Raw genomic sequence first — 13,121 nt, 5'->3', positions numbered from 1 at the left:
TTAGTATATTCATGCCGTGGTTACACTTCTAATTAGATTCTCATGATGACGAAATATTATCTAACATGAGAAAAGTGATAAGTACCATAATTACACCTCTTTAGTGACCACATTTATGTAATCATTGGGACAAAGCTATCCTTTCTACTATATGCAAATTCCTTCAGACGGCATTAGACTTCTAATTCGATTTACTATTTCCTCATGCAATAAAGAAAAGGATAAACATATTATCCTGACGAAACAAGTGACGTAATTGTTTAAAGTAGCGGATATGCGGTATGGTTAAGTCTGAGGCAATGAAACCAAACAAAAATATTAAGAACAAATAAAAAACAGGTATATAACAATAGGTGTCCATTGAAGTCAAGGTCACGCAGTTAAGTAACTACAGCGGAATTATTGCTTAATGCACTTGCTTTGAAGAAATGCAACTATTACAATAGTACTGATAGTTCCAATTAGAAAAACCTAGAAAAGGAACAACAAAGACCACCAGTCCGATAAACCTGTTCGGGCATGTTCGGTACCAAGCGTACCAACGGTCGTGCATGCAACAAAATGCCTTTTTAATGCCGTATCCTCCCGGTTCGTGACGTTGCACCCTATAGACGCCATGCAGGCAAAATGCCAACGTTGGTGACCAAACCGGCAAAGCTACAAGTGGTTGTTTTGTGAACGCGTACCTTGAATTGATAACATGTCGGTGTTTACATATCGTTCTGTGATAGTACACGACGGCTTTTACGAAAGTTGGAGTGAACGAGTGCACCAAACAATTCTGTGACATTTAAATGTGGTTTTTGTGGCATGCGGATTGTGAAAACTGCATTTTTGGCGGAATTTTGACGTTTCAAGGACGACCTAACCTAGAAATTTTAGTTGACAGACGCGTTCATGGCCTACCTTTAAATTTTTGTTAAGTAACGACTCACGTGCCTCTATCTATATTATTTCATCTATGGTTGTTTTTTTATTTTATTTTTTAAATGACTGTGATTTTGTATTAGCCTGAATGTTGGAACATTTTTTTTTGGATTAACTGTACCGGCCGCTAGTTCTAAAGGTAAAAAGGTGAATGCCATTGAACGTAGATCATGACATCTCAAGCTAGACTAACCAGTCTACACTGTCTGTAATGTTGTCTTAAGATGGCTTGCAAAGTATGTGGGAGTTTCTTCTTTAACAACAGCGTAAAACAAATGAATTCTTGACACAGGTGATGCGATCTCGTTTTCCCGCTCAAATTACAGATCGATTTATAAACCACCCTGTATCGTTCACTTTTGTCACAATTTATTTCAAAACACTTTAGAAATTAGTCGAGCGAATTTGTCACTTCGATTTTGCAAGAGATAAAGTCATTGAACTATTTCAAGCTCTTACAAGGGATGGAGAAAGCGGAATTTGACTTTGTTTCTTATTAGAAATTGAGGAGAAAATTAGAAAATGATTGAACCAACTTTTGTAAAAAGCTTCATAACCAGTTTGATATGTAAGAAGAGAAGTTCATTATGTGTCTATTAAAAGATACCTGAAACTTGAGAAAACTATTCCACTTTTGTATGAGCTTTTCTTTGATATCGAAAATAATTGTGCACAGAATCTGGGTGCGAATTCTTACAAGTCCTTTGTTCTCATGTTTTCGAGGTTTGTAATTTGTTTTTGCTGTGTAGGTGGTGTTTGATACTTTGATCAAAGGGAACAAGTTTGATGGTTGGGCTTGAGTTAAAAATGCAAAATTTGTTAATTTCGAAAGTAAAGTTAAGGAAGTAATTTAATCTCAATTTCATTTACTTGATGTAACTTTAATGTTTATAGTCTAGCTGCAATTTCATAGATTGCGTAGTTAAATAACCCGTCCTGTACTAAACCAAACAATACCCCACACATATCACGAAATACATAAAATATTTTATTTGCACCTATTCACGTCATAGATAATTTTTCATTTTGTCTTTAATTGAATTTGGTGCAATTTATGATAATGGATATTGAAGTACAATAGTTTTAAATGAAATTACTACATATTTGCAAGCCAAACTTTTGATTGGGTTAGGTCAAACGTTGATCCTGAAAGAAAATATTTGTAATTCCAGTTGGGTGAAGCAATTAATGTGTTAGTGAAGTTCGTTTAATTTACTGTGATATGAGAGTAATCCCGAATCCAATTTTTTCGTTGTTGTATATTGGAGGATTAATCATCACGAAACGGCGATAACAAAACGAAAAATGACATCGAGAAGGAAGAAGCGGCAACAAGACGGTTTTATGAAAAAAGTTTCGTCCTTATTCAATTTGGACACGGTGAGTGCGAATAATTTATCAAGTCGTATGAGGTCATGTTTGATAAGAGCAATGCTGTAAATTAACGCGTGCGATATACATTTATTTTACTGGAAAAGTTAAGGTGTACCCAATTTGTCTTGTATGAAAAATGTGGAGGGTCAGAGTTTTGTTTATCCTCTACGTTTACCACCAGTAAATAGGCGATGGTTCGGATTTCTCTAGGTTGCAGAAAAATCAAAAAATCTTTATCAAAAAACAGTTCACAAAGTTTTTTTTTATTTATTTTTGGCATATTGCAATAACTTTCTTTCGTTACTCTTCATCAAATTTAAACGTTTCTTCATAAAAAATAAAACGACTGAATTTTTCAACCGGCTAAAACAGTTACAAATATTTAAAGTGACATAATAATAAATATACCTATTAAATAGTTAAAACCTAAAATAGTAAAATAGAATAATGAAAATTTGAAATAAAAATAAAATAAAATAATGGACTTAAAATACAAATAAGGGTAAACTACGGATATCTAAAGGTTAGGATACGAAAGACGTGCAAGTAATACGTTCCCGTTCACGATAGTTCCGATAATGTCGTCAGAGAGCGCAGTCGTTCCATTACCGTCTAAATTTTCAGAGCAATGACTTAAAAAATGGTTGTAAAAAGGCGAAAAACCTGAAATCCGGAGTCTAGTCATAGGATTCATAAGTTATTATTGTTATCAGTTGATTGCAACAGTGACTACACCCTGTTTCATGAATCATTTTATAGTTTCTATAGATAAGGATTAAATTAAATTTTTTGTAATCTTAACTGTGAATTTCTAAACAAAGTCAACAAAAATGTGGTACAAATAACGCACACAGGTAATTGTGTGTAAAAACATTATGTAAGAATGACACTCCCACTTATCTTAATCATTGTCTTATCAACAAATTTTGATCTCTTTATAACACAGATTTTAATTTGGTATTTACACATTATCTTGATTTACCGTTGCATTGAAAGACTTCCATTTCTTGGATAGAAGATTTTCAGTGAAAGCACCCACGCGAGAGCTGGCATAAGTTATAACATCAACTACGTCAACTCTATTGAGCTTCAGATTCGATCCTGCAAATTGCTGGTTGCGACATTGGTGTTGTGTTGTTAGATAAATCAAGTTTTATTTTTCCCAGTTTTAGTTTGAATTAAATTTATTTCCATTTTATTGCGTTTAGAAGTAATTTATTGCGTATTGTTCGGCTGTCATATGTAAAATCAATTTCCGAAACAAAGTGGTTCGTAGATAATACACTTTGAGTTACTTATTCCGGTCATGTTCTTAAAATTAGTTAAATCCTCACACCGGAAACTTGAGAAACAGCTCCGGCAAAAACTACTTGGCTACAACTCGTCAGAATATATGGTAGCGGAATCAAGTTGTTATACGGAGCAAAACACAATCTTATTGCCCTTGCTGTTCATGTTTTTTAATACGGTTTTCCTCCAATTTCTTTTAGTTATTTATGAATACCAAGCTCGAGTTGATCTGATGAATGAGAACTTCAAGACAATCACTCTGGGGAAATAACGATAAACACAATTCATCATTCACTAACATTAATTTAGATTGTATCAAGTGTCATCGTAATTGGCGGAAGTAGGAAAACATGGCCAAAATTCGGGTTATTTCACTAAACCCTCATTCTCTTCTTTCTTTCATTTGCTACGAAGATGATAAAGTTGGTTCAGATCGTATAATACCCCAGCTAATGAAACCTCGTAATTGATCTGTTTGTATTGTATTCCAACCAGTTTCACGTGCATTTCGAGTTGATTGCTTCCAAAAACTTTGCACTTGACGTCGCTCTAACGCGTTTACCTCCATGCCGTGTATGTGGTAATAAAATAATGGATTCCACACCGCACCTAGTCTATGTATCACTGCACAATAACAGTCGACAATATTATGGTCAGTCCGCATCGTCTACCTCAACACACCGCTCGTCCGGAAGTCACACAGTTCCCAACTCCGGCACTCAATGGTGCTCCTAGATTTTTACGCGGTACTGTATCTTAATTTAAGGCCGTGGGTACGCAGTGATTGTCAGTTAGCACGTGATGTTTTCGTCGAAAAGACACCAGAACAAGGAAACCTTCGTGTCGTACCTTGTAAGTTTCATTCTGTATGCATTTCTAATTGATGTGAATCATTGGGTGGGTGGGTGATATCGATGGATTCATACTTTCGAAGGATTTTAGGTTAAGTTCCAACGACTCTTGCACAGTAAAACGGACGTGCGCGTTCCGCAGCACGAGCAGTGTCATGCATAATTTACATTTTAACTACTGTACTTAATTTGTCACTCATAACTGCTCCAACCTCTAGGTAAATAACTTGAAACTGCTGCAAGACACGATATATCGAACGCTAACCTTGGTATTGGGCTTATCTTTCGTGTGTTAAATCAAATTCTACTGTATTAACACACTGTTTGCTTGTTTACTTGTTACAAAAGATATTAGGCAAGAATGTGCTAACTTAATTTGAAGATTAAAGATTGTTCCTGTATCAACTGTTGTTTCCATGGACAATTTCAAAGATGGCTTTCAGGATCAATAATGCATCAGTCCTTCAGCCAGCGACAAATTACGGAAAAGTTTATTAAAACATTTTTTTATGTTCCATAATCCATAAATCTTTACTGTAAACTATAATAAGTTCTTATTCTCATACAAAAGCTTTTAATTTAAATGTTGACATTACCAAATATTGTCAGTTGAATTTTTGAATTAAATTTCTGTGTAAGAAGTTGAAGCAAAAAATTAAAACAAAGCTGGTTTTGAAGATTATTTAAAATGAAAATTATATAAAATGAAATATTAAAAATAAAATATTTTCTGTTTTAATATGATTATTCTATTATTTTGTGACTGTTTTAATTGCTTTTGGGCCTGTGGTTCTAAGAATATATTTTTTTGCTGAGACTTTGTATCAACGAGTAAAAAACTGTCTTAGCCGTTTGGGCGTGAAATTGCAGTATCGTTTAATCTCCATTTTAAAATATCTAAAAGAGTGGAGACAGAGTGGATTATCCGAAACTGATTACGGTATAATTTAAATTCAATATCAAGGGACCATACCTTGAGCACATGCTTTTAATGTAGTTGCTTAATGTCCTATTAGTGCCGTGTCACGTATTTGTAGGACAGACTTTGCTTCCGGATATAATCTACCCTTTAACAAACTTTTATGGCTTCTGGGATCGCTCCTCATGTGTGTACAGTACTTGTTATTACGCTGACTTCAAAATCCACAGATAATTTTAAATTATTCCATTTAATAGCCCCTGTTTAGCTGCGATATAAGCATTTCGTGCCCGGACGCTATACCTACCGTAATATAGGAACGAAATTTAGCTGACTAATAGTGCGGTTAGAGCGACCTTATCTGCTGGAACAAACGAGAAATTAGGACAGTTCCTATAAGCAATCTAAATCTTTGAACGGCGCTCAAATTAATATGCACTCGAGGAGGGTTTCTTCCAGAAATGTACTTCCGATTGTCCCGTTTGGATGAAAATAGACGTTTGAAGTGTGTATCCTTTGCGATGCAAAGTGTGCGACAGTTGGACGATCTACTCAAGTGGAGTAAGAAGCGGGCGGATTATCTCTGAATTAATCAAGCATAAGGAGAGTCGCAGTAGCGAGACGTGTTTAAGCAAGTGCCTTCGCGTTTGTATCTCATTTCCTTAAGGAAGAAAGTCTAGCATTATCATCCGTTAATTGCCGCCCGTAAAGACGTGACTTCGTCAAAGCACCCGGCCGAGCTTCTCCCACCTCGTATAGGTGTATTTACATAAACTGCCGTCAGTAAATTAAGGTGAAAAGTACTTTTAACGAAACGTTACGAGCGTTTGTATTATTATTTGAGGAAAGAAAGCGTAATTGGAGCTTCTGCTCCTCACCTTCGCTTAATTTTCGCAGGAAAAGCTCTAATCGAATCAATTTGTCTCGATTCGCTAGCCGTTTCGTTACAAACCTAATTTTGAAGGTTTATAAATGCCTTAATAAGTTAGAACATCAGCGCCTTCGGCGCGAAATGTTTCGACACAATTTACCAAGAGCGAAGAATGGAAAAATGACAGCGGAATTTGCAAATTTGCTAATAAAATAGAATCAACTTTTCATTCTTAATTGGACGGCTGATGTGACTGTTAGATTGCGTTTTCATTAAACAACCGTAATTGCATACAAATTGGATCGGAATTGTCGTCTTGTCGCCCCACATTCCGATGAATTGATTTCATTCGGCGTCTAGTAGCTCGAAAACCGACGACTTTATGTGAATCTTAAATCCCAATCCGGAGCAAATCGAGCAACTTATTGCGAACAAAGTCATCGCACACAATACTCAGTGGCTTTTTTTGGTGAAAACCAGACGCAATTTTGACTACAGAATGAGCAAAAGGACGAATTTACTAGTATATTTGTTTATATTTTTTGGAAAACCTGTTTTAATTTTTATTAGAGGAAATTAGAAAAGATCGCACGTAATAAAGTACAGAAATTGCATTTTTCATGAGTATTAGGACATTTTATTGAGAAAAAAGTCAAAAGTAGTTGTGGTTTAATTTCTTAAAAACATACAAATAAGGGGCCTAGTTTTAAAGTGGGCTTATTAAATTTTCAGAAAACGAAAAAGACTTTTGATCTTTTGGAACTTTTTCAAATTTTAAATATGAAGCAAGTATGCGATTTAAATTTTTAACGTTTATTGTTATTGATGGACTTTGAAATGTTTTTGCTTACCTTTTTTTGCTACAAGAAATTGTGATTAGAATAAACATGGGTCTTTTTAGTTACTGTGTAGAAAATAAAATGGATAAAAGTCTGGGTGAAGTTTCACAAGAAAAACTTGTAATTTTTTGAATCTGAAGATTTGAGACTTGATAATATTTTTAAAGGCTCTTTAGCTTTATTCATCACATAATTGTCTACTACTGTGAATATTAAAAAAAAAACATTTTGCGCTCTGAAAAAAAGGAAAGTTTATGTAACAGTTCTGGAAAAATTAATAACAGTTGTAAAACTACAAAAAAGTTTTTTTTGCAAAAATTGTTTGTAAAAATGTTTCAAAGTAATTATGGTGGAGATTGAACAATTTGTTTAAAATTTAAGAAAAGTCAAAACAGTTTTACCAAAAGTATAACAATAAAACACAAATGTTTTATAAAAACACGTCAGGTCAGATTGTCCTAAACGGATTTTGCTCACTTTGTAATTTTAATTTTACTTTGTATTTAAAATATGCTTTGGAAGTTAAACTTTTTGTTTTACTAATTGGTAAATTAGGAGTTTGTATGGTTTGAAACTTAATAGTATGTTAAGGAAAAATGTATGCTTTGGAACTAAATCCGATTTTCTACATAAAAAGTATACAAAAAAATTGACTTTTTTTTGTTAGGTTTATAACTTTCTATTTAAAGTCTGCGCTAAAAGTGCTATTGATTATATTTTTCTCGAAAATGGAGTTTTATCCTTTATAGGTCCGTCATTTAAGAAACGTGGAAATAAAGAAGAAAATATTATTTTGTTGGGCAGTGTTATTATTTCAATAAAATTTAGCGAAAATCGTGAGTTTTTAATTGAAAATGTTACTTGTACGGTTTAGGGTGCCACTTCCGGAAGGATTGCTGCAGGAGTAGCTCCTGCACTTTTTTCGATGAGATTTATTGTTTCAAACTAACAACTACCAGGAAACTTTATTATAAATAAAACATTGAAAATCACCGCTTCTCCTCTTGATTTACTGTCGCATGAGGCGACACGAACATTGAAAAATGTGAAAAGTGATTATGGCTATGTAGATTTTCATTGCTTGTGGTTGTTTCGGCAAATGGCCAATTAAAGAATCGTTTTGTTTTCCTGAAAGTGACGAAGCTTGAGCAAAAATTTCGATACTGTGAGGTGCGGCAGAATTAATCTTGTTGGCTCACCGGTAAAAAATCTCCCAGGAGCTGCTTTTAGTGGCGACTAAGTCCCATTTACGGAAAAACCCTTGGCAAAAATAAAACAAACTTGAATTGTCTGGCGACGTAAGTTTTTAGTGAGTCCTTTCCGAACCCCTGGAAATCCGTGAAATCCCTCAGGCGAGAATTGGAATTCCATAATGTATAATAAACGATGCGGCAACAATGTGGAAAGTCCTTCGAGTCTCAAGATAACGGCCCGAACCGCACCATCCACACTGCAATTCATCACCGAGGATGGGCTGAAGAAGCTGTCATTACCTCCTCGACACATACGTGGAGGTAGAGTAGGAAAATGAGGGAGGCGAAGCGTTTCACGGACACGCCGATAAGATGTTTCAATTCCGGTCGGAGCAGAGAACTCCGCGCGATTTCAAACCGGCATTACATCTTCATAATCTGGCCGTATCTCCAAGCGGATCTCTTATTGCGCTATATATACGATGGTTTATTCGGCGTGAAGCTTCAACGCATAAATTCTATCGAATTTGCACCCGCAAGGTTGCGACGCATTCCAAACAATGGGGTTCGTACACATGCCCGTGCATTTAAAATTCTGGAAGCGGGATCTTGGCTTTATTGACTTTGGAAAGTTGTTTTAAATACGAAGTAAGGAAAACAAACTTGATAGAAGCGTGGTCCTTCAAAAAATTTCAAGATCCCTTGAGAAATAAAACGAAACTCTACTGCCACTACCATGTTATTAGACGACGCAAAGTTTGCAAATTAAATATACCGTGTGTTTAACCAATTTGGTTTACTTTAAGGGAATCAATTCATACATAGGTAATTTTATAGAGCCACAAGAAATCTCACTTTGGACGAAGAGGAGTGTACTGTATATTTTTTGGAGTACTGAATGCGAATTGGAAATACGTTTTTAGACCGTTTTTAGAAATAAAAATAACAAAAATAAGAATCATTCTTTATTCTTAAGAGTCTACTACATGGCCAAAAGTATTTTATTTTTCCGTTAACACTTAATGTTGATGGGAAATATTTTTCATTGATTTTTTTAGTTTTCAAAATTATTTTCTGTATTAAATAAAGCATTTGTCACATTTTAAAAGACTTTCTTCCCTAGAGCCCGAATAGAAGAATGAATCCTGTAAATAACTTTTAAAAATGCTAATTAAATCGGCTGTAAAATACTAAAATACTGTAAATTTCGACATTTTTAGCTTCCTTAATCATAGTCTCGAGCATTTTTTTAGGCAACCCTTTCCCGATACATTCCTTTTGATATGATATTTGATAAAAAAAATGAATGTGGAAATAAATGAGCTGTGGGATGGGATTTTCACGTATTTTCTTCTTGGATTTAATTGTGAATTATTCTTATTTCGATTTTTTGTGGTTCCTGTTTATGAGTAGCAACCATTCAGTTTTTATCTTATTCTTAGTCCTAATAAAAATACTCATAAGCGAGAAAATCAATTTTAAAGCTTGCAAATCGATTTTCTCAAAATTTTTTAGAAAAAATAATTATTATAACGGGCTTGGCGTTCAGTACCTCAAAAAACATACAGTACACTCTTTGTCGTCTGAAACGAGAAAAAATGGTAAATTCGTTGGACAGTGTTATTGATGTGGAGTGAAAAAGTAGTTCTTTCTTCCGGAGACGCTGGCGCCTTCGAACTTAAAAAAGTAATTGGATCTTTTCAAATCCTCCAAATGACCGTATCTTGTAACAATTTAATTTTGTTCTAAGCCGATTAATTAGTGATATGTTCGCGTATTGGAAATGAAATAGCTGATGTGGTGTGACAGTGGCCGATCCGCTTGGTGTGTTAACGTGATGACCACCGTCAGGACGTGATATGCCCCAGAGACATTACCACGCGTCGATGATTTTATTATTACATTATCCCAGGTCTACCGAAAGAGGGAAGTTTGATGGAACTTACATCGCGCTAGAATTTTCCCCATAAAACTTAAAAATAATGGGGTTGGCCTTTCAAAGAAAACGTTAACTGTGTTTCGGAAGCAAAGTGTTATCGTTTGGCTAGAGTGACCATTTAGGTTTTTTACGGCAAAATTTTACAGTGTTCATAAAATAAGAAGTATTAATTTTAAGAAGACCACGAAAACAATAAGAACTCGTGGGAATGGCTACAACAGGAAGAGGGCGATATGCAGTGGTGAGTTCCAGAATCAGATTCCGCCCACTTGAGGTGTGTCGGGATTTGTTTGCATCTGTTATTTTTCGGTTGAAGACTGATAAAATTCAAGTCGAGTTGAGGCATCGTCAATTCGCTACTTGTTCAGTCGAAACACGTTTATTCCTATCATTCTACTCCATCTTTCGAGAAAATAAATGACCCGGTTGATTTTTAAATAAAGAACTAGGTATATAATGCAGGTGTACAGTAACAGAAAGGCCGCTAGTTTCTCTTAACCGGTAGTTTATGTGGGTCGTCGATTCACCGCAAAAGCTGGAAAACTTTATGCGCGGTGCGTTACTCGATTCCTAAGCACGTATCTCACGCAACCCTCTAGGGAAATCGCCTAAACTGCACATATATTTTAATTTAAAACGAATTACGTCTTTTCGCATAACCTTCCTTGGCCCGTCTATTCTTATGTGCCGTATTGTTTTGCCTCAGTGATCAAAATTGTATTGGCCAAAATTTCGGAAACATTTTTGTATGAGTTTTTGCTTTAAATAAATCGTACCATTTTTTCTCGAATTAAATTTTATTGTTGACTAGTTGGTTGAAAAAGTTGATTAGGGGCGGAGATCTTGAAAGTATTTTTAATATTAAGGGCCAATTTTGTAATCAAATTTAATTACCCCCTTAAATAATATAGACTTTAACTCAAAACTCTGCTTTAGGGTGTAATTAACTACATAGAATTGCATTGCCATGTAGATTACGTAACTGTGCAAAATTTCAATTCATTCGGACAACAGGAACTTTCTCAAATTTGTCTCGAAGAATTTGAAACAGACAGAAAGCAAATTAAATAAAGCTTTTTATAAAAATGAGAATTGATGATTGATAACTCCCAGCCTACTGGTGAACTGATTTTTATGAAATTTAATAAGTAATTTTTGGTAATTGGATATTGGATGTCAGTAGGTAATCTTAAGTTAAATTTGTCTAATTGTTTTTTTTTTTCAATTTTTTTAAATTATCGTTGTTCTCATCCAAAATGTATTCCTTGTAAATAGTATCGATTTGGTGGTGAAATTTCACCTGGTTTCGCTTTCTTACAAATGCTCTGATTTGCATTTATTCTGCTTTCTTTAATGAAATTGCTTCAATTGATGGATCGGGCAGATTCTTTGGTTGTTCCTCGTATCCATCTATATTCTAAGTTTTTAGATTTTTCCGTCCATTCTGTGCAGAACGTGACGATCTGCATTTATGCGAAAGTTTGCATTCATAAGTTATGTGCACGTATGAAATTTTGATGCATCGTTTAGGACACAAGCTGCATTTTAAACGTATGTTAGTCGAAGTAATTTCCGTAGGACGCAAATTGTTTGCTCGTTTCCGACATTTTATTTGATTAAAAAGGTTTTCCACTTGAACGATTCGCTCAAACTTTTAAATAATAGATTGACGATTTGTGAAAATGTGCACATTTGTTCGCGTAATTGCTTTTGTTTGACGGAAAGTTGAAGCAACTGCTTTGTTGGAGTCTCGACACATCTCGATTTGATTAGTCCTCTAATAATTTCCACGGTCGTTGTTGTCTGATCGTCGTTTGACGAAAATTGACCACAGTGGAGCAAATTCCACGCTCTCTGTTTACCATGCAAATAGAATTTTGCGTGTCTGGACCGGGCTGAGAAGGGCTAATCTCCCGTAATTGAATTCCCGCCGACCAGACACGTCAGATTTTCTAACGTTTTGTTGGCAAAGGACCAACTGTTACCGAATCTCTTGCATTTTCAACGACCACTTGCGCCGCTGTTAAATTCTCGTTGCATCGCACTTGGAATTAATGCCCGACTTGACAATTCGGTTGAATTACGAGCTTAATGCGTTTGATTGATAAATTGAAAAGGCTTATGAATAAACATGGAATTTTATATTTACTCGCGGGTTTATAAATTCCTTGTTAATTGATTGAGACGGGAAAATGCACTCTATCAGTCTGGAAAAGATAATATGCAATCAATTTGCGTCGTACGTAATTTACATGCAAATATGTGCCGTCGGATAGCACTTGATCCAGGCTGATGAGTGGAACGTTTTCCAATCTGGCGAACACAATGATTAAATTTTATTCTATTTTGCTTGATTTTTGTTTCTTGTTCCAGGCGCACTCTCCTTTGTTGGGCTCTGGCGACACCAAACCTGTAAGTGAAATAAATAGTCTTTTCAGTACCCTATTGCTTCCACGCCTTTCCACTCGCATTTCCCGCCTTTCCGATGTCGGATTTTCTTACCGGCGTCCGGTTTTCGCGAGTGCTTCTCGTGAGAGCCTCCACTTATTATTACTGAAACAAGTGTGAGAAAAAATCCTCGTCCTATTTCCACTCGAATAGCAAAGAGCGAAGGTAAATTTTAATAAATGGCTAGGATTACGAGAGCAGTCAGGATATTTGCAGTTCGGGAGAAATTTATGATTAATTTAGTGCAGGACGTAGCTCTCGTCTCTCAGATATAAAATGTGTAACGAGCATTTTATTAAAAGGCGCTCACTGGAGCAGACATCAGAAACGTAATTCCACCAAGTGCAGCCCTATCTAGCACGAACTCTTCGTCTTAATCTTATTAAAAAGTGATCTTGTTGGGGAACTAGTGCAACATTAATGATTTGCTTGTTTGAGGCGAAACGTTGCATTTAACAACATAATCAAAT

The 13,121-nt window shown here is 35.3% G+C and overlaps 1 protein-coding gene across 13 annotated transcripts in view; it reads left to right on the top strand.

Annotated features, from left to right (window-relative positions):
- The window catches only part of dlg1 (discs large 1), a 214,229-nt gene that overhangs the window by 167,024 nt on the left and 34,084 nt on the right, over positions 1 to 13,121 (top strand). For all 13 annotated transcript variants that reach the window (XM_064356389.1, XM_064356388.1, XM_064356390.1 and 10 more), the window contains one exon: positions 12,577 to 12,615. In XM_064356389.1, the coding sequence (XP_064212459.1) occupies positions 12,577 to 12,615 (39 nt within the window). The remainder of the gene's footprint in view (positions 1 to 12,576; positions 12,616 to 13,121) is intronic.

The sequence above is a fragment of the Tribolium castaneum genome, chromosome 4 (genome assembly GCF_031307605.1).
Source record: "Tribolium castaneum strain GA2 chromosome 4, icTriCast1.1, whole genome shotgun sequence".
Taxonomy (NCBI): domain Eukaryota; kingdom Metazoa; phylum Arthropoda; class Insecta; order Coleoptera; family Tenebrionidae; genus Tribolium; species Tribolium castaneum.
Note: the sequence above shows the minus strand (reverse complement) of the source record. Positions and strands in the feature narration are given on the sequence as shown.